Source organism: Lissotriton vulgaris, chromosome 11, assembly GCF_964263255.1.
Source record: "Lissotriton vulgaris chromosome 11, aLisVul1.2, whole genome shotgun sequence".
Taxonomy (NCBI): Eukaryota; Metazoa; Chordata; class Amphibia; order Caudata; family Salamandridae; genus Lissotriton; species Lissotriton vulgaris.
In genome coordinates, this window is record NC_141699.1 from 419,650,345 (window position 1) to 419,672,931 (window position 22,587).

Genomic DNA, 22,587 nt, shown 5'->3' on the forward strand with positions numbered 1-22,587 from the left:
AAGACATAAATGCTATGCCTAAGAACCAGGAACTCCTCAACATGAGCTTTTACGCTTTATATTGCTAACAAATGATGGATATGGTAAATTGTCATCGTTTTTTTTCTGCTCACTTTGAAAAGCCAGAGAAGTTTCTTTCCCCCCCATTGTCTGCAGAATTACACTGTAGCTAGAAATCTGCTTGAATGTTGCCCTTTAACTTTTTCCTGGTGGATTAAAAGAAGTAGCTTCTGCGCACTGCCTAATAAACCAACAAGGGGCATGGTCTTCTGTATCGCGTAACAAATATAGGATCTCAGTGTGAACCCTCAGTTACTCCAAAGAACTTAACACAAAACTAGGATGTAAGAGACCCTTGCAAAAGGGGGAAGGTGAGCCGACTGCCGGGTCTGGTGAAAGATGCTGAAAACCAGGGCTCCGATCTGAAGCCTAATGCCATACAGGTATGTGAGGGCATTGTACGACTCAGGATATCTCATGATTTATTTGTAATTATCACATCACGCTGTAATTCAGCTAAATATAGCATAGACAGTATTTACTAATAGTTTACAGATTTGTGATGAACATTGATTAAATTACAGCTAGGTTTCACCCTTATTTGATTTTTGATTGATGGGAAGTCTTTTATGATGATAATTCTTGTTCACATGATTTACATGAGAAAAGCACATATTTAGAATGTGTTCTAAAATACCTTTAATCTGAGATTGAGAGTGAAGCTCACATATATCACCAGCAGATGTAAGAGATACTTTGGCAGATTTGGCTGACTCCTAGAACCCCTGTTCCATAAAATCGCAACTCAGTGGAAGGGATAAGAGACTAAATCAGTTTTCCATCCGTTTGAAACGGCCATTGTGTGCTCTAGAGGGTTCAGGAAATTTAATGGGTCTGACCACAAAGATTCCGGGCATCACAACATGAATATCCGCCTTTCTTATTTTTTTTGCAGTTTTGCATCGCTAAAACTCGACCCGAAGGTATTGGAGAGCTTTACATGAGCATCAGTTACATTACATAAGGACAGATTCATTTTTGGTAGTCGGGGGGAGATGAAGTGATTTGCCCAGATTCACAGGATGTTACGCCGAGCTTGGAAGCTGGTTCCCCAGTTCTAAAGTCGGCAGCTCTAACCGTTATGCCACAACTGCTCAGGTTTTTTTCGGTGGTGTTGTTGCTAATGACCTTATTGCCCATACCTGGGGACAATATGGTTCCTTAATTGCCCTCTGTTTATTAGCCTCTTTCCCAACTCTGGCCTATAAACGTGGGGGCAGGTAATTAGCAGTCCCTATTGCCCTTTAATGTCCTTTATTGCCCTCAGGGTCATGCAGTTACATCATAATATAAAATGTGGAATTGCTAGACTATGTTAACAAATGCCATATAAAAAGCCCTCGCTTAATCCTGGCTACTGGGAAAATAAGGTCATGGGGGAAGAATCAATACAGTAGGGGGGCTGGATAAGGGACTCCAACTTACTGAGCCACCTGTTTAGACCTTCTTCCTCTTAATCGTCATTTTATACATTCACTGTCATTAAAAAGGATGGTGGTTATTGAGTCAAGGGAGGTATGGCCTTTATTTTATGAAAATTATGGCAAATTACTGGTTACAACAGAGTTGTAAGGTTGGAGCAGTATTTAGCACTTTGTTAATTTAAAGAAAATGACTTTTCCAGCTTGGTCCCTTAAAGTTATACCTTCAGTGCAGTATTTCAATTTAAATTGTATGTATGGCCAGCACCTTAATGTCAGATGTGGCAGGCTTTCTTTAAAACTTTGAAATACTTAGAGCTATGAGGCTAGCAGGTGACACGTGAAGATGGGAGGGAGAGATTTTAAAACGGGTGTGGATTGTGGTCCAGTGGAGTGCGCTTGGGTATGAGATGTAAGTTACAAAGAGCTATGTATTCTAAATGCATTTCTAGAGCCATTTTTAGGGGGGCAATATTTATACTTGAATGTTAATTAATAACTTGTTGCTTCACTCATTCCAATTATACTATGTACTACATTGAAACATTCTAGGGCATGTTTACAAGGGGATTGCGCAACGGAACGTCACGTTTTTCGACGTTCCAGTGGCACAATGCCCTGCACCATATTTACAAAGCGGCGTTAAGCCACTTTGCATGGCATAACACCGATTTGTACATATGGTACACTTTCACACAGCTATCTGCATGAAAGGGGTTTGCTTTTTGATGCTGTCCTAGATTTACAAGGATGTGTAAATATGATGCAGCTGCAAAAACTAACGCCATGCAAAAGCAGGCGTTAGATTGATGCACTGTGGAGAAATACTTTTATTTCCCCTCTTTTTTGCTCTCACTGTGTGCTCCAGCTCTTCCTGCACATAAACAATAATCCCTGCAATGCAGTCGCCCTTGCACTATGGCGCAATGGTGTTTGTGTTGGCACTAGGCAGCTATTTTTTGCACCAGTGCAAGGGAAAACACAGGGGTCCACCATATTCTGTGAATACGGAGCATCCCTGCGTTATTTGAATGACAGCACTGAAAAATTTGTGGCTGCGCCATTTCCTTGCGAATACACCCCCCTATATCCAGATGGTGGAAAATCATGAACAAACGTTTAACCCAAAGTGCCACATTTACAAACGTTTTGAACTTGTGCGATGCAACCTCGCACAAAAGATAGCTCCAATTTATTTGCCATTTTAATAGCTTACATGTACAGGGCTGAATTGCATTGCTGTGCAGTTGTGCTTGTGCAATCGTTATCAAATATAGGCCCAAATCTCATACTCCGACAAGGCACAAGAAGCCATTTTGTGATGACTGTGGATCAGGTATGCATATTGTGCAGTTTTTGTATTTGAAACAAAAGCCCTGTGGTAAAGACTGTGTGCTACTGAGTGCTAGGTATCTGGGTGAGCGCCATGATCTGAGCGGCTGTGAAGAATAAATGTAGTGCATGTGGAGAGGCGCAAGATGAATAGCCATTTGCATGTGCTACCCCTTGAATAGGTTCATATGTGTATGTTAGAGTGGGTTTAAATGTTGGCCTTGTGCACTTCAGACTTGGCTTCAAAAGAGGAAGGGCTAAGTTATAAAATAGCCTCCTGAAAAAGTTGAGACTGCTTGCAAGTTGCTATTAAAGGGGACAACTAGTGAATCATGCCACAATGGATCTCAAAGCTCCAGCGGACATCCTCAAATAACGCAGCAATCTAGAATGATTTTTATTGGTCATTATTAGTGTTGCGGGACTTGGCAAAGTGATCTGTTTTTTTCACTTGATGGCCCCTTTAATATTGACCGATACTCCTAAAATGACTAATATCTTGTAGCAATATATCCAAATAGTTATGTCAACTTTAATCCTTTTTCTGGTGTTTTGGCAGGATTTCTGACCGTTGAGACTTACAAAGCTCTGATATTGGTTGTCCAGGCCTTCAGAACAGTATTGCTCTTGTGAAGTGCCAACTCACAATAAATTGCATTTAATGCCAACCTCTCTCTTCTGACAGCTATTCAAACCATGGATCGCACTCGATTATTTAACCTAGTCTCATAGTACCTTAGGCTGGGCTAATAACCTAATAAAGTTCTAACTGAAATAAGTCCCTGCATTTGCAGCCTGAGATCTTAGACCAAGCTCATCGGCTTCCCCTGTACGCTACTTTTGCCAACCTCCACGATTTAAATATGGAAGTATTTATTTGTACCTCAATCCCCACCACCTCCCAACAGCAAACTACATAAAGGATAGGCCCCTGTAGCTCTCTGGCATGCGTAAAGTGCTGCATGTTGATGCTTTATAAAAATACTAAAATAAATAGCCAGTGAATTATATATAGATCACCTCCGATATCACACCGAATCTGCTGTAGATAATCTGTGTTATTTGCAAATCATGTTTTCGTCCTCAGGTAGTTGACACTTCTTTTCATCGATCTGATGTTGCTAAAATACGTACCATATATAAATTTGCAATACATCGCAAGCAGGTATTCTATGCGATCAGTATAGTACTAGCACTGAAAATAGGTCCAGGCACCAAAATAATTGTGGCCCTCAGTGATTTCGAAAGCTAAAAAAAAGGACCAATTTTTGCACATTGGGACTGTTTTGAAATAGTAAAGACACCAGGTATATGTGCTTTGCAGGGTATGATACACTGCATGGATTTGAGCCTGCTGAGGCGGTTTACTTGAATATCAGGTTCTAGCAAAAGTAAAAACAGGCCCAGCAGACCATAAAACAGGCCCACAAATTGCTAAAAAAAAAAGACCCTTACACTGACCTGTCAGGCCAGCCCCGTAGGGCACTGCCTGATTGCCCTATAGACAGTGCTTTAAATGGAAATCTGGAAGTGCAGGTACCCACTATTTAAAGTACCTGTTGCCTGACAAGCTCGTTACTACTATTAGTTCCATTGCAGTAGTGCTGAGAAGTGCAGGTACTCAGCCTTCCAAAATAAAGAAGTTCAGGTACTCAGTACCGACAGTAGCTGCCCATTAAAAGCACAACTATTGGCCCGTCCGACCATGTTGCCAACGAGCTTAGCAATTTGATTGAAAAACGCAAACAGCTTTTCTGGCTGTTATCTGTCGCTTAGAGGCAATTTAGTTTGTGCCTGTGCGCTTTATGAATGGCAGATAGCATTGCATAATGGTTGGCGACTTCTCATGAAACGAACTCTTCCACTCTCGACAGATGTGCTCTCACACTTGTATGAATAAATAAAATGTTGCAATGTGCACTCCCTCTGTGCCCTCTGCAATGGTACTCAATGACATAACTGTAACAGCTTTATTCTACTCGTTTGAACTGTATTAACACCCACTTTAATATGCAGTGTTATGACACAGGAAATAAATATATCCAGGTTGCCAGTTGGTAGAGCGAGGAGGAAACTCTTTAGTAGGACTCATCCCCGCTGGTCCAGAGAACAGGATACGGTTACTATGGTTACCGCCTACAGCTACTGCTTCTGCAAAGGGACCAGAGAACGTGGCAGCTCCTTTGGGTAGCGGCAGCATTCCAAGGGATATACCTCGTGCCTTTCTTTGTCAGCAGACGCGCCCTGTATACTCTGCACTTGGAAGTGCTGCCTGCGTGGGTTTATATTGGAATCCTGGGGAAAATGGCAGAATTTTCTGTTATTCTTCTCGGTCACGAGAAGTCTCTCTACTTATGCCAGCAGCGTCAGAATTTCCAGATGGTGACTGCACTTTTGATGGTTTTCTTCCTCAAATTGGTCATGTCCAGTGGTGGAGGAGCGTTGCCTCACGGCTTGTAAGCAGTGCAAAGTACGAAACATAAAATGATAACTTTGAGTTATCATTTTATGCTTTGTGCTGCATGGCGGGCGGGTTGGCTGGGCTGCACTGCCCTCCGAGCAGGGCAGGGGAGGATTGGTTTGCCCACTCCTAAGTGCGCAATCACTGTTTGGTCGGCCCTCTCGGACCCCAAACCAGTCATGCGCACTTCCACTGTTCCGTGTCACTGGTCATTTCTCTGTGCTCACACCCGATACCATGCATGCATCACCTCCATCAAGGCGTCCTTTCTCGTTGTTACTGGAGGGTATTCCATCTGAATAGGAGCATGGGGTGGGGGAGTCGGCAGATATGAAGGTGTCTAGAGTATCCAGAAGTGACTGACTTCCTGACCTACAGGCGTGTCAATTATGCGCCTGACATGTGACACAATGCCACAGACCTGTAACCTTTTAGAAAAATCACGGCCTTACAATTGACTCAGACTCTCTGGGGATACCGCCTGTGCCATTCAAGGTAGTTCAATGTCTCTTGGCCTGATCACTCTGGCTGGGGTTTTAATGGGTGCAAATTGGTGCCTGATGACACTGTAGAAGGAACAGGGGCAAGAGCTACGAGCAGGAGCAAACATGTCCCCAATCTGATCTCGGCCATGCCCACGGGGAGCATTCACAATAGAGGCATCCTTCTTTATTAATATTGTAGAGACCAATTGATAGAAGTGCGACCTCCTTCGGAGAATCATGTGCCTGCCTGCTAAATGTAATGAATCTTTGGTGTCCTCTAAAGCAGTGACTGGAAAGCAATTTTTTTTGTATTCCCTAGAACTGGATCTGTTTTAAGAAGTGTAGACCATCCCTATTATGCCGTATACATGTATATATGTACATATTTAAGGAATATACTATCTATAATATACTAACCGTGACTCGGACCGGCATTATGCTCTCATTAATAAAATCCTAGGACTTTCCAATCGCTAAGACGTAATTTACTCAGCTTTTTTTTAAACGCCCTGAGGAAGCCCCAGGCCGGAAGGCCATGTAAGGGGGCGAAACACGTGTTGGCTGTTTTTCCACTCACTCTTGAGGATAGAGTGAAAACTCTTTCATAAATATTTCACACCAAAAAATCAGTGCGTGATTGTAATTTTTTACTGCAAAGAATCATAAAACCATCCATGCCCAGACAATCCTGTTGAACTCTATTAATAGAGCATCTCCAATTTCCGAGCCTATTAATGTTTGGAAGGTTAACACTGTGGCTTTTTTTTTTTTCTGCAACTTTCTAAGTGAATACAAGCATTTTCATGTTTACCGCTATCCTTGGACTACAACACAGACACATCTGGAGCTACATTAAAAATAAGGACTGGGCAGCTGATTTGGTAGAGACCTCTGAAAATGTTCATAAAAGCAGAACCCAAAGAAAGGGTCTCTGATCCCTGCTCCCTTAGCCCCCACCCCCCCCAAAAAAAAATCTCACCACGCGGCATCACACTGTGGCCTATTAGTGGGAGAATGTGTGTTTAGGCAAAAAGTACCTCAGAAGTGCTCTCTGAACCGTAAAGGTTTGGGAAATATTTTATGGATGTCTGAACCCTAATCAAGACCACTGATGATGAATTAAACAGGAGTCATCCATCTCATAATAAGAATTTCTATTCTGCAATTAAAACTCCACTTGCCCGTCATTGTATACACTTCCCAAAGTTTTATATATAGTTTATATATTCTTGCTAATTTCTCGAACTCTCTGAGCCAATGTTGTTCTCTGAAGTTTACTTCTATAGTCAATCAGAAATGTATCCATTACTGATTAGGGTGTAACGGCTTAAGTATACATTTTTATTTGTTGCATTATAAATGTGCTACAGCAGTTAATTTTGTTCCATTGCACTCCGGCAATAGTTTCTTGTTCTTCATCCTTTGTTTTCTTTTCTTTTGTATATTGTTGCTGATACCAGGAAAACCAGAACCAGCTGTCGAGAGCCTCATTCCTGGCCTTGAACCACCAATGTCGCAGCGCCTCGTGCCCCAAGACTCTCTGGCCTCAAGACGTGCAGGTTGGTGCAGAGCCGGGAAACCGGGGGTACAGTTTGTGCCTGTATTTCATAGACCAACTGTGGCTGTTACGTCTCCATGGGAGTTGTGGAAAAAGTAGCCTATTTTCTTGTAGAAACAAACTTTACAAATCAACTTTGCTTATGTGAAGAGATTACATTCCCTTTTGTTCCTGAATCCATGCCAAATTTTTGTATTAAAAATCTGCATAACCCAACTGTTTGCTTTCTTCTCGTTAATTAAGAGCACTTTCCAGGAAGGCTATAGAAGCCATACTATAAGAGGCACAGCTACAGCATAACAGGCACAATGCGTTTTTCAATGCTTTCATATTGTTTCTCAACTATAAATGTGTCGAGGTTGTACCATAATGAGGATTAGCAAGCAGATATTGCACACCAACCTGCTCCAAAGCATACACACAGTTCAAAATGCTCCCACAACCTTGCCACAAACCTACGCTTCCCATTCAGCCCCAAGATTGTAAAGCCCATCCAACATTACCTCCAAAAGCCTAGGAATCAGTCTAGACTCTCAAATGGGTCCACAAAGTCCACCACTCCGAAACACCCTCCAATTTGTCACTCAAAGGGCCAGTCTAGAACTCTGAAAACAGCCACCAGCTCCCACCTTGGTCATCAACCAATCAGGGGTTTGTAAAGCACAACTACTCACCCGCAAGGGTCTCAAGGTGCTGGGGGGGCGGGGCGCAACTAGAGTGCTGGGATCATCCGAAGAGCCAGGGCTTGAGGTCTTTCTAAACTGGTGCAGTGTAGGGGTTTGCCGAAGGGGGAGGTCGTTCCAGGCCTTGGCTGTGAGGTAGGAGAAGGACTTTCCTCCCGTTCTACTCTAGTCGATATGCGGTATGGTAGCCACAGAGAGGTCAGCTGATCGGAGGAGTCTCTTGGGTCCGTGAAAGGAGAGGCAGTCATTTATGTATGCTGGTCTGATGTTGTGTAGGGCCTTGTAGGCGTGGGTGAGGAGCTTGAATGTTCTTCTTCTTCTTTCATTGGGGAGCCAGTGGATTTCGTGGAGGTGTTGAGTGTTGGGTGATGTGGCTAGACCAACTGCTGTCTATACCAGACCACTATCTGATACCTCAGCCTGCAAATACACAAAATCTCCGGTCACCAATTTGTAGGAAGTGCTGCAGCCAGTTTGGTAATTAGAAAGAAGCAGTTTTACTCTTGTGTGTTGCTGCGGGCACTAGACTTAATCATTCTGTCCCTCACCCGCAAAGGCATCTCCAATAAAACGCCAAATGACTGAAATGCAACACTGCCCACCCAGGCTACCCCACTGCCTCGACCGACCAACACCCACTTTGCAACAGGAAGAAAACTATTGTAACAGTGGATCAAAGTTCCCATGGCTATCTCAACTAATACTTAAGGAGAAAACCTTGATTTTCTATCTCTCGATTCTGAAAATTCTTTGATTAAAGCTCCCTTGTTCATTTGTAGTGGTTTAAACGTTTACAGCGCTGGCTGTTTCATGGCTTATTAAGCCTGCAGATTTAAATGGAGTGGCCCATATGGAGGTTTTTAAGTAAAAACTATACTTTGAACAGGTATTTGATGGAACCCAACCTTTGGGAGCAGGAGAATGGTAGGGAATAGCTTGGGCTCCTCCAAACCATTAATAAGCAACACTGGTAAACATCATTCACAGCCACTGCACGCTCATAAAATGCATTCTCACTTTTAATCCAGTTGCTGAGAAATTGGACCGTAGTGAGGGATTAATGAGGCTTTTGCCTTTCTGAGGCAAATAAAGTAAATCCCCCAATCGTAAAAGTGCCTGTTTACGGTGCCACAATTCAATTCAGTTTGGGGTGTGTGAGGAGTAACCCTTGTTATTTGGACTATGAATATGGTTATGAATATCATTAATTTGTTTATTACCATATATTGGTTATTTATTATTATTGTGATTGATATTATTTTTATTGACTAAGGTTTCTGGGTTACCAGCTATCATTCATGTGGTTGCTTCATTTAGTCCTAGGGGAGATTTGCCATCTGAGAAATTAAGGCTGGAATTACATAGCACTTTTATCATATTCGAAAAATACTAGAATCCAGAGGATTTTAGCTAACCGCTGGTCTGCGTACATTTTTCTATAGACAATCGCTAACAATATTGCCTTTTTGTTAATTGGTATCTGCTGTGTGCACTTTAAATAAAATGTGCTTAAGTTTGCAGCAGCGTGTTCAGAAAGATACAGTAATGTTATTTCAAGCACTGTTCACACCTTTTAAAAAAGGCGTATAGAGTTGTTTAAAAAGGAATCTAGTTCAGAATGTCCGGCTACCCTGCCACCCCACTGTGGTATTCGCCAGCTGTTAACTTGTGCAAGGGAAAAACCGAGAACTGTTCTTACTTAGACCTTAAACATAATTGAAAATTCAAATTCCCTGTGAAAAACTAGATCCTTTGAGAATTTCTCTTCCATTTCAGTTCAGGTTGTTATTTTATTCAATTAGGTCTCGAAATATAATGAATTAGTTGAACACCATGATGTTCTGCTGCCTGCTTGGATGTTCCTGGGCAAGAAAGCCTCGTTCGATTTGACTGAACCAACAAACAAATATTCTGGAAAAAAAATACAACAATGGTGTTACCGTTGGGGTATAAAATTGTTGAGGTTTTTTGTTTAGGAATATAAATGGTAAACCGGAGAGGGCATCCTAGTTCCTAACTTTCTGTCCGAATAGGCAGACCGATACGCTGCTGATTATCTATAATGTGCCCAAGTGTGAAATGATAAATACTTGAAATCTTTGTGCACATATTTATCTTGTAACGCTTCCACTTCACCGTCCCACAGGCAGTTCAATTGAAGCCCTCGAGTGGCAGGGAAATACATCCACCCAGACAGCTACTAGAATTAGGTGAGAGGTGAATATCCCACTGGGCTGAGCCAAGACGTGATTGACACAGTCTCAAGCCAATGGCTGATAGAGGCTGGTTGAAGAAAGCCAGTAGGTTGTAAGGGGCGGGCCTAGTGCCCACTTTATATTGTTATCAGTAGCTCTGTTTGATGGAGGCACTGTCAAAACCCACACCTAAAAACCAGTATAAAATTGGCCTTCGCAATCAGCACAGCCTAATCATCACACAACACAGTACAGAACTATAGACAAACCCACTCATCAGACTGCACGTCTCCCAGGTATTTTAATTATACCCCCCGAAAAAGCCACTATTATATGAAAATCTTTATAGCCGCAACATTAGAGCAGTTTGCATACGGTCAGTGTCCCTTATATGGGAACAGTTGATTCATCACTGAGGTGAATGTGTATAGTTTTCTTTAGTGTGCCCGAAGAATGCCAGTGAAAAAGCCTGTTACCGGTGGAAAAATTCTTGTGGGATATGAAAGAGATATAAAACCTACTTCAAAGCAGTAGAAACTTTGCTCTTTTCTTGATATGTTTCCTTACTGTTAAGATTACGCTATATGATTAATATACCTACTGCAGAGATCTCTGTATACCATGCACATCACAGGTTTGAAGACTAGCACACTGACTCACATTTGCTACGGAAAAGGATAATTACTCTCTTGGGTTTTCAGATTTTTCCTATGATTCCAAAGTTTGATAACGTGCAGCTCTGCAATATGGAAAAGCTCTGTTCCTACTGCTGTTTGATGTCCTATAATTCCTCAATCATTTTTCCTTCATTTGGGATTATTTTTTCAATTTGTTTTACTTTTTTGTTTGTTTTATTTTTTTTAACAACTTATAAAACATGCACAGGTCGCTATCTTTTTTTAATTTATTTTTTTATTAGAATTTGAAACGGATATCTTTTTATTTTTAGAAGAAAATGTGTATTCGGTAGGGGAAGTTTATTCCATTTTGAAAAAGTGGTAAGAGCCACTATCCGGTGCCACCAGGAAGAACTTTGTGGTGCACGTGGGTAGTATTTGTGGCCTGCAAGACCTTTTGCTATTGTGTACATATAGTGGCCTGTCAGGATTACCTGAACCCACTGCAGCTGCCACATGCAAGCTTTTTCTGGAGAAAACTCCTGCAGCCCATGATGATTGGTCATGTCTTACCGCTGGGTCGCTCCCCCGCTACCTTCCCACCATTGTGTCACCAAAGCGCTAACCATCTGCTGTCCTTTGCCGTTAATGCTGCCGCTGGTGTTGGGGGTTTCTGTCTACTTTCTGCTTGGACTCAGACTCTCTGGCTGGGGAGGACTCGCTTCTCGACTGCTCGCTGCTGTCTGGTGGTGCTGTGGACCTCCTGGAGGAGTTTGCACCCCTCCCACTCTCTGCTCCCGCACACACAGGTAAATTTGAATGTGTCATATATCATCACCTACCTTCTATTCTTTTCTATCCCAGCGCGAGTGTATTTGGTGTTTTATTCATTCCTATTATATTGCTACATTTTAGTCTCCTCTCCCACAGTGTGCCTGGCCTACCCCAGTTTATTAGTAGCCCTACCCTCATTTTGCATGGCTTCTCTTCTAAGTAGGTTAAGAGCTACGACTGCTCCAGTGTATTGGGACCCCCTCTCGTTCTGCATGGCTGCCACACAGTGTATTGGTAGATACCTATTCAATATGGCTTCCCTCTGCTATACGGATTGTTTATTAGTTGTCTCCTTCAGTATTATAGAAGGTCTCCTTTGTCACTCATGACTTACCTGAGTAAGAGCACACCACTCCCAAAGCATGGTTACTCTTTGTAAGTAAAATGTTGATTTTTTATAAGTTAAAACCATCCCCCAGTAAAAAAGCAGAAGAGCATACAGTATACGAAAGACGATTTTGAAAAACAATACTAAAGTGACTAGTGCCTTATCACAAAATTCAAACCTGTACAGATATTGCAATCTGGTATACATAATTTAAAAAGATGGTTAAGTACAGCTGTTTTAAAAATCTATGTTCCTCTTCAATGTGCTCTGGAAAGACATCTGAAACATTGCAATAAGTTCAAATCCAGTTGTAAATAATGTTCAGGGTTAAACTGCATCATTAGCTTTCCCAAATTAAAACGACTAACTGCAATCGCATTTGATTACTTTCTATATATTACTATTCTCCCAATGAAATATACCCCCTCTCCCCCGCCCGTTTCCCCTGCTTGGAATGGCTTCCACTCAGTAATTTAGGAGCCTCCATTTTACTTGACTTTTCCCATTATGTAAGCTGCTCCCTTTTGAGCATGGTTTAGCCCAGTTATTTTGTACTGTGAATCGCCCATTACAATAAGTTCACTCATGCTCTTCGTCTCAGTGTGTGCTCACTCTTTGGCTTTGTGTGTATTCAAGTATGTGTCACTGTGTCAGGAGCATCATTAATTAAACGTTTTTATCCAGTGTGTGGGTAGCCCTACCCCTTGTATATTTCTTTGTTTATTTCCCCAGTCCTGCTGCAATCCATTTTCATCCCTTCTTTACTATTGTTTGTCCCTGCCAGTATCCATCTTGTTTTTCCATTACCCCCTATGTTCCTTTTTGCTGATCTTTTAGTTGTTCCTGTGTGACCCCTTTTTCAAATTTGAATGCATCCTGGTTAACTACAATTGAATACGTCCATGTTTTGTTAGCATCTTGCTCATTCAGACCAGAATCCAAGAAAGGGCAGCGATGACTATACAAACCTGGGTATTTTAACAGAACAGAACAGAAGTTCACTAAGGACTCGATTATTTCTTATTTGTAAATATTTTCAAATAAATCACCTGAATAGCATTCAATGCTTGGTGGTTTTACTTGAGCAGCAGTACAGGAGACAAATATATATGATTTTAATCAGTTTTACTACATAAATACCAAAATAAATGTCACTACAGTTACACTGACATAGAAAGAAATTCCTGGATAGTGGGCATGGTTACCACACAGTGATAAGACAAAACATTCAAAGCGTTTGACGATAAACAGAAAAGGTTATGGACTGGGGCATAATCCAACTATGTGGTCCATTCCTTCAATGGATAAATCCTGTTTTGCATTAGCCAACTTTAATGTCCTCAGTCTAATTGCCCCTGTGGTGACAATGCTTCAACTTTCCAAACTCTTAACGGGTCATCATCAGGACTAATCTAATTTGTCAAGCACAAAAATGTTCGTTGTGGTCTTTGTAGTCGGCATCGGTCACCATAGGGCAAAAAGACTAATTGTAAATGGCTCAGTCTCAAGTTTGGTAACAATGAAAAGAAAAGTTATTGCTTTGACTTATCAGTAAATGAGCATGAATCTAGAGAACTTCTGAAGTGCAAAAACTGTGGCTCAGTGGCCACACTGGGTTTGGCAGTGGCAGTTGTACTAATGATGACCCATTAAGTGACTGGAAGGTCGAAGTGTTCATGACACAGGGACAATTAGATTGGTGATATTGATGTTGACTATTGCAATACAGTGTATAGCCATTGTGGCATTGGAACTACAGTGGTGATTTGTACTCCTGGTCAATTACTGAACTGTGTATAGAAACACTTCCATGTTTTGTCTTATCACTGTGTGATTACCACAGGCACTGGACACTGCTCAAAAACTTCAATGTCACTGAAAGCTTATCGGAAAATATTTTGGTATTTAAGGAAATATGGATTAAAATTGCATATACATTTCTTTCTGTCTATGCTTCTGCTTCGCAAGTAATGCCACCGAGTATTTATTGCTGTTAAGGCGAATTATTTTATGTTGATAAATAAAAAAAAGACTTGTAATTGGTCCTTCATGAACCACTATCCTTCTTCAATCGACTCCTCCATGTGTGCAGATTGGTTCAAAGTCCAATTTCCCTTAAAAATATATTTCAGGTTGGAGTACACTCATGTAGAGTGACGTGTTCTGTAGCCCACTTGTGCTTTCTAGATGATGTGGAAGTTTACTTTTTTGGTTGCAGCTCTGGTATCAATAGTGGTTTGGAACCTCATCTGCTGTTCGCAGTTTATTTGAAAGTTCCTGACGAGTGATCTACTCAACATGTAGAACTCAGTTTGTGTCTTACTCTGAGTGCGTACTCGAAAGATGAGGGTGTAGGTAAAAGGAAAAAGAGTGAGGTGAGAGTCTCTGTACAATGTATAGGGGGCTGCGTTGTCAACTGCTAAGCTTAGAACAAATTGGTAGCCCTATTCTACATAACACCTACCTAGTGTATTGGGGGACCCTCCTCTTGTTCTGGCTTCTCCCCATATTTTTAAAGCTCTCATCTGGTTAGTTCAGCACTACCTGTTGTAACAACACTTTAGTGTTACTTCTACCCACTGTATTAGGAAACTGTTCTCTAAGGCTAACCCAAAGTGTCAGAACCACCACCACTCATGTTCTGCATGGCTTCCCCAATTGTTATGATCTACCTGCCCTGCATAGTATCAAGGCCCATTTCTCTGCATAACTCCCTTGTCCCTGAGTATTTTGGAAGATTCTCCTTGTTCTTCATAGTCACCTCCCAACAGTTTAGGAGACCCCCGTCCTGTAAGATTTTCTGCGTGGATTATTATGAGCCAGAGTATAATAGGACAGCATCCCAAGCCCTAGATCCATCTTGTCTGCTTTTGGTCCATTCTTCATCCGTCAAGAAGCAGCAACAATCCTCAAAAAGGCAGACCCCAGATGACACACATATCTGCAAAACATGTATGTGCCCCATATCTATATAGGAAAGATTTTTGCATCTCTATATAGCACGGGTCAACACATTTTCCTTTTTCGATCACACATTATTTTTAATATTTTTATTGAGTTCCTAAATTGCGAAACTACAATCGGATGCAAATTTTTGAATCAAAATGTCTTAATCTGTTAACCAGTTAAACCATGAGTATTAAAACACTGAAAACCTTTGTGGTAATAATTTTCCAAAATAAAAACGGAACTTAATTAGCCAAAGCTCGACTTACTGATCCTGAAACACTATTATTGGCGAATAAAAAAAACACTACGTTTTATTTTGATTTACGCTAATTTTATACAGTGTCATAAATAACTATATATTTTGAATTGATGCAAGGTGTAGGGATAGGATAGTTGTGATACTCATAAGCCCCTCATCACAAGCCTGACTGAAGTTTGATACATTTTGAACTTGTTGGTGTAAAACAAGCTTGACTCACAGGCCATTAGTTGAATGCCTAGAATACAGTAATAAATTCCGAGGCAAAAGCGGGCCCACACATGGCTCATCCCACAATCCTCTGTTCTCTCTTCTCTTACCTCTTTTTTGTGTTTTGACCAGTGTACTATGGAAGAGGTGATTAAAAAATTTAATTAGTGACCGCTTCTTTTCCGTTTCAGTTGAGTTTAATGGAAAAGAAGTTGACACACATACAAGTCCTAACTATGGGGAGGTGTATGATCACCCCTTTTTTCGGTACCAGACATAAATGTGGTCCCTGCCAGTTATGGCATGACATGCAGGATAAAGCCATGCAAACGACTGGAAGTGTTCCACTCAGCTAGAACGGGTAGTCTGATGCGAAGGTAAAAAGGCAACATAATGGACCGGAACTAGATGAGGGAAAAAGTGGTTTTGGGGAGTGCCATGAAGGAGCGCGACACTCTGCAGGAAGGAAGAACAGAGCTAAAGAATGTAGGAAGTGTCTGGGGGAATAGTGGTGGATAGAAAGGGTGGAGGGTAAAACAATATTACTGAACATATTTAGGCTCACAGGTGGAGGACTAGCAAATAGTTGGTAAGGGGGTTATCAGTGTTGTGGGTGAGGACAAAAAAAATCGAACAGTTTAGCTACAGGAAAGACATCCGAATAGTTTGTGGCAAAGGGGGCAGATCAAGCATGGCTACGAGAAGGAGGGATGGTCAGAAGATGGCAAAAGGGGTTGATGAGGGAGGTGTTGTGAGGTAGAGAGAGGACACAAAGATTTGGGTTCATATCTTCCTCATGTCATGCGTAATCAGAGCCGCTAACCGTCAGCAGTTTATTGTAGGTTTCGGAAGTGTCGAATGGAACCACATCAAAACTATCATTTTAGCGGTGTATGGGGAGCCCATCAAAGCACTAATGTAGGGAAACCGTTTAGCTCTGAAAAACGTACAAAACAAATTCATAAAGTCCACTTTCCCATCATCAATCACAGTATGTTCTCATGGCATTTCTCCTTTGTATTCACACCCGTATTCATAGTTGGATTAATGATTTTCACTGTCACATTTGAGAGTAAAAGTGTCCGGTGATTAAAGGGAATAATCTTCTTCAGTCAAATAAGTTTCACATCAGTTTACCAAGAGGATTACCACAACATTGTCCACCTGCTAAGATTGGATATAGTACATGGAAATCTATACTGCGGGTTGGATGGCTGTAACCTCCGTTATGTGGTGCTCATAAGTAGAAGCACCACTAAGACTCGCATTCCTACTGCTCAAGGCAGCTAATAATATCCACAGAGCCCCATCAAGAAAGAAAGCAGTGATGAATCCATGCTGTTTCTACCAGCGACCAATCAAATGGTGGATACAGTTTTGCAACTTGTGCATAGCCGCAATCAAGTTCATGATATGGCAGCCATCTCCTTTCAGCATAGGCATCTCTGAGATACACTAGCTCGTTATCCTAGAATCCGCTAAGTGACTCTCAGTAATACTGGCAAATTCATAAAGAAGAATGCTGTAGTCTGACGTCTGAGCCATATAGAGTCGTCCTTTGGAACAACTTCAAGGGCGCTCAACCGCTCTGATGATCTGACAAGTTTTCCTCGTTTACTAATTCGCAGCCTTGGTAGACTTACTTTATTTCAGAAGAATACCCATATTCTGATCTGACACTGACAAGGGAAGAGTGAGTTGCAAATCCGCAGAAAATATTATGACATGTGCCTGGTCATTGAGTATACGTTATGAAAGCTACCCATGCTGGCACTAAAAGGAGTTTCTGATTTATTAAAAGTGGCAAAAGAAAGGTTTGGAGCTTTGCTTACTCTTCACACACCTGTTGATGCAGCAGCAGGGGGTCCAGGGTAAAACTGGAAAACCTACATTTCTATTTTGAAAGAACATTTCAAGAGGTGAAACAATGATTGATATAGTCATGGGCGAAGACTAAGAATTACTTAATCACAGTATGCACATTTTACTTTAATTCAAACGTTTATATTTATTTTTTATTTTTACTGTGTTTGTGGATCCTATAGGATGACTCTATGTATACAAGATAAGTAGTCCTTCTAGTTATTGCAACCCGCGTCCTTTAATGAACACTACCCGTCTTTGATGGTATCAGCCAAAGCCAGTGTTGGGGAAAGTTTTTTAAAGTCTTATCCAGCAGAAGGTTAAGTGCCTCGTCTGAACCCTGTAATGATGTAAGCCGTGGTCTTGTCCCCGCAGTCTAGCAGAGCTAAACTAGAAGAAAGACTGGCTGTCGTATACAAAATGTTCGATCTAGAAGAAATCCTGACCAATAACGTTCTGCAAAGCTAATAAGTGTGAAAACCCTATTCTGAACCTCGCAGAGCCTGGCCATGGAATCTGAATGCTTGTCAGACACCGCCAATGCCCGCAACCTCTGCAAAGACGAAATACTAAACAAAAGTTATCACTGCTTCCAACTGCTGTGTTGAAGAGCTTTCCTTCTTCTGCAACTTCATCACGCAGGGATCTTTCCATAAACCCCGATTAGTGCCTGTCTGCTAAGATTGTGGCTTAATCGCCTTCAGCAACTTCGTTGAGAGAACTTTGCCCTGTCCGAAGTCTAAACTTGAAAGAAACTCCCATCAGCAGGTCAAACATCTAAGGTATACCTGTTTTGGTATCCTCTAGGATCAGCACAGACTCCATCCCTTGTCTCACCGAAGACTTCACACCACATTTAGGCACACTCTCATACAGCTTCTACTGCAGTAGGCGCCAATGCCCCTTATTCAACCTTTATTCTAGGATCCTATCACTAAAACATGTTGGCTGATGAAACCGGTTTCTCCTTTGGTATTTGTCGCTAATTCCTGTACTAGGTAGATAGTTAATACATGTTATTTGTATTAAAAGTAAATTGCCTGCACTTTAAGTTCTTGTATTTTGCATGGTGACAAGTTGTTAAAAGCTTCACATATGCCTCATTCAAGATTATGCCTTGAGCTTGACAAAACCACCAAAAGGAGAACCAGTAGGCCTCAGTGAGTCTCTGGCTTACCTCAATTTATTGTAAGGGAAGTTTAGGAGCAGTGGAGGCTGAGGAATACTGCATAAATATTTCCTTCTTTGTTCCACTATTATTGAGTCAGGGACTTCCTCACACCCTCCAGCTTGTTTCCTGCGCTTCTAGCTTTTCTGCTTTCTGCATCTGAATCTTCTTTGATGCACTGATTTCTGCTTTACTCCCTCTTTCTGATTTATCCCTGTTGCCCTTTTTGATTTCTCGCGTTCTCCTTATTGTTTCCTGTGCCTTCCACGTTGCTCCTTTTTCATATACAAGTGGCTTCCCTTTGCTCCCTCTGGGGTCCCGTGCCCTTATCCAGTGCTCTGTTTATGATTTTTTTCCACGCTTTTCAGCTTCATCTGGTTCTCATTTTTTCTTCTACTCCCCTTCTAAGTTCCTTTGTATTGCTGCAAATGATTAATAAGCACTGGCACGACCGACGCGGGCAAATTGGTGACAGGGTGAATGTTTTAAAAAAAATATTGAGAACATATTCCACAAAAGGAAAATATGCCACTGCCTGCAATGGCAATGTGGTTGCAATTACGTTTTTAAATTAACCATTGCATGTTATTTAAATGGGCCATTTAGGATGATTCCTAGCTGGCGGATGTACTTGGAGTAGAAGCCCAATAAACAGAATAGAAACCCTTTTAGTTTTAATTTGCAGGACATGGAAATATAATTCTTGTTTGGCACAAAGAAAAGGTACTAATGGCAATGGAATGCTTCCATGATAAACTGTCAGTGGGTAAGAAGTGTTTGCTTAAACATTGGCAACCATTCTTTTTTGTTGTACTGCAAATGAAATACCATATTTTGTGAATAGAGTATTTTTTTTCGTCGCCAAAGTATATATATTTTTCGTCCTGGCTTCCACAAGTAGAGAGTCGGATTTCCCTTCTACCGGAATCCGCGCATACAACCATAGCATCTCTTTTCTCGGCACTCGTCCCGTGCTGTTCTTTTTCCACTGCTGCGTTAGCGTCTGGGGCGGGTCATGATTCAGGAACGGCTCGAGAATTTCACCTTAATTTTTTTGAAGAATTAATGGTAGCTAGTGTCTGTGATGAAATTAAGAAGCACTTTTGACCCTCGCCAAGTCTGGCCTTATGAATGATAAGTTAAAATCAGTGGGACTTTTTTCACAGGTTAATATGTAGGTGAATTTCCTTCTGAAGTCCATTGAAGCAATAGTATGCCAGCTCCCGTCTGACTGATCAAAGTTTTATGCAGAGTTTGGGCAAGGTGTTTGAATTGGAGTTCTATGCCAGATGTGAGTGCCTCTTTATATAGGAGTAAATCACTTCATTTTCCTGCCATTGTCAATGGGTTTAGCAAAAAAAAAAACGCTGTCATTGAGATCAGGGTTGAAAAAGTAGATGTTGGTCTTTATTTTCAGCACTGAATATTTTGCCTTTTGCGATCCTGCTCTTCTGTGGTGATTCTTCCTATGCTGTTTAAGTTCCTCGAGGATTTGCCCCTTTATATTGGTAATCTTTGCTATATTGAGCCTGACTCGCAGACACTGTGAGATTTATAAAAGAGCAGTTTGGATGATAGCGATGGACAAAAAGAACCCTAATCTATTCCTGCCCTGGAAATTATTTCAATTGCGGTTTTGAGTAAACTGAGGAGTTCTGGAACAAATCTTAAAATCCTGCAAAAGCCTTCTTTCTCCCTTCCTATGTTTTGATTTATTTGGCCTCCTTTAGGCTTGTACCAATTCTCCTTTCCTCTTCCTTTCACTTTGCATTTCCTGCTGTCTTCTAAAAGTGACTTGCCCTACTAACGTTGTTTTTGAAACTTCTAACCTCGCTTTGTTTGCTATCTTTGCTTCCTGCTTATGCCTGCTAACCCTGCCGCAGAAGACACTAACCTCCTAGCAGGGTTTGATATGCCCGAGGACACAGACAAAGTGGCCGAAGATGAATTTGACCCCATTCCAGTGTTGATATCCAAAAACTCGCAAGGTAAGACACAGGGTCACTGAAGAATACTGATTTGCTTGTGACAGACTGCTCCCTGCCCAACACGACCTTTCAGGTTCAACAGCCCGTCTGTAAGGACACCTTTTCCCGGTAGGCTAGCCCAGTTTGGTTACTATAACGCAAATCTTTGTGTTAAAATAATACATCATCAGAGGTCAGATCCTAACCAGACCATACCTGTCCGTTGAAAGCACTGGCTCATAGGTTTGTAAATTAAAGGAAATCTAGGGCCAGATGTACGAAGCATTTTTTTGGTCTCACACTGCCTGATCCGCAGAATTGGGCAGTTTACAACCTCCATTTTTTTATGTGCAAACACCAAACTGCGATTCTACATAAACAGAATTTGGGTTTGCAATTCGGTACTTGGAAAAAGCGTATTTAGAGCATCCCTTCCAAATACCAAATCATGGTGGTATGTATTAATGTTTTTCGACCGAATTCCAGGTGCAAAACAATATTGTACCACATACTCCAATGTAGTAAGCTATTCGCAAACTGGGAGAAGGGGTCACTTCCCCTTTGTGAATGTTGACAAACATTTTTTAAGAGTATGTAGTTAAGCACTGCCTACTTTAAAAAATTTAAACTTGCGCTTTTCATTATTTCTTTTTTTAACAATTGCATTTAAAAGGAAAAAAATTGCTCTGTTCACAAGCAATGACCTTAGCAGCCCATCATCACTTTGATTGGTGTCATTCCTAAAAGGTCGCAAATTACAACCAACCTAATTAGTATTCATGACGTAGGTCGATTTTTGACGCACTAGGAAACACTAAATAAAAAATAAAAGTTTCATCCAATAAGAATAGCGATTTGGGACAAAAAACGGTATTCCTAATGTTCGTACATCTGGCACCTAGAGCCGCGTCAGATTAAAGAATGAGGCAGCTTATATGGCCATACCGCTAGATAGCGCCAGACGCCATATTTTCCCATTCCCTGGACTGCATTTGTTCTAATACTTAGGAAAGAAACGGTTCTCAGTCTGGGCTAAAACTGAAGAATCAGCAAGACTGTCCCGCAGGGGGCCTGCTTTACGTTTTTGCGTAAGCCTCTCAAAAACTTCCAACAATCTTGGCAAAGACCCCCATAATGCCACCAATGCCGGATGTTACTAACCCCGTAAGGCAGGGCAACAAATGAACTTTGTTTCATGTGTGCAGTCTTTCTTCTGTCTTTGTTCTTAGTCTAACTTGCATGAAAATCCTTCTCATTCTTCAATACTATTTTATCTTAAGCTTGTGTCTCCAGGATTTCAGGACAATAATTATTTCATGAGTAGCAGGGTCAGTGGTGGTCTATGGGTGCTTAAAAAAATGCTAAGCAAGCTGTGAAATACCATGCATTGGCGCTCTAAGGGTTTCCTGCTTAATGGCCAGCGCATTGTCAGAAGGGACAGGACCCCAACAAGCCTACTCAAACGCTGAGCAAGATGTTACATAGCAAGCGCAAAATTACAAGAGCATAGAGCGCCTTGTGATTTGGCAGTATTTTTTAAATTTCTAAGCAACCAATGACATGGCAGGCGCGTGGGTCCAGTCACATAGTGACATGCAGCTGATTGAGACAATGTCAGACGTTCTTGTCTGATAATCTGTTTCCTTATGGGCCTAGCTGCCACTGTGTCGGCAACCCCTGACATCTCCATAACAAAAGCAGCCCTTCCCTAGCGTGGCATTATCTGGGCTTGTAAAGAGCACAGGAGTTAGCCGTCTAACTCTCACTGACCAATCACTGCCACTGATGCTCCCAACTCGATGGGAAAATTACAGACATTACCAGGAAGTTTTTGGACAAAATAGAAGTTCTATATGTAATTAAAGAGCAGACCATATATGGCAGAGAAGGAAAACACTTTCACCAGCTTCTAAGCCCAGCACTGCTCTCCCCTTTCCTGCTTACACCTCCTTTTTCTGTCCGTCTGTCAATTCTTCTTTTTAGTCCTGGCTCACTGCGTTGGTCACTTAAATGGCTGTGGCATGGCGTTTCATCTCACTGAAAATGCACCATTTGTGTTTTAGAGTCTGCTCCTCCAGCACGCGTCCTGCTGCTCACTTGCATGGGCTTACGCTCCTTTTTTGGAAACATTATAAAGATATTGCTCTTTATTGAGCACTTGTAAGGTTGGAAAGTGGCATTCTTGGCACCTGTCTCT

At 41.5% G+C, this 22,587-nt stretch overlaps 1 protein-coding gene across 8 annotated transcripts in view; it reads left to right on the forward strand.

Annotated features, from left to right (window-relative positions):
* Positions 1-22,587, forward strand: part of AAK1 (AP2 associated kinase 1) — a 363,094-nt gene that overhangs the window by 240,165 nt on the left and 100,342 nt on the right. For 3 of the 8 annotated variants that reach the window (XM_086943487.1, XM_086943483.1, XM_086943485.1), the window contains 3 exons: positions 7,220-7,318; positions 11,511-11,621; positions 20,307-20,411. In XM_086943487.1, coding sequence (XP_086799613.1) covers positions 7,220-7,318; positions 11,511-11,621; positions 20,307-20,411 — 315 coding nt within the window. The remainder of the gene's footprint in view (positions 1-7,219; positions 7,319-11,510; positions 11,622-20,306; positions 20,412-22,587) is intronic. The other 5 variants (XM_086943480.1, XM_086943481.1, XM_086943482.1 and 2 more) reach the window with 3 other exon arrangements.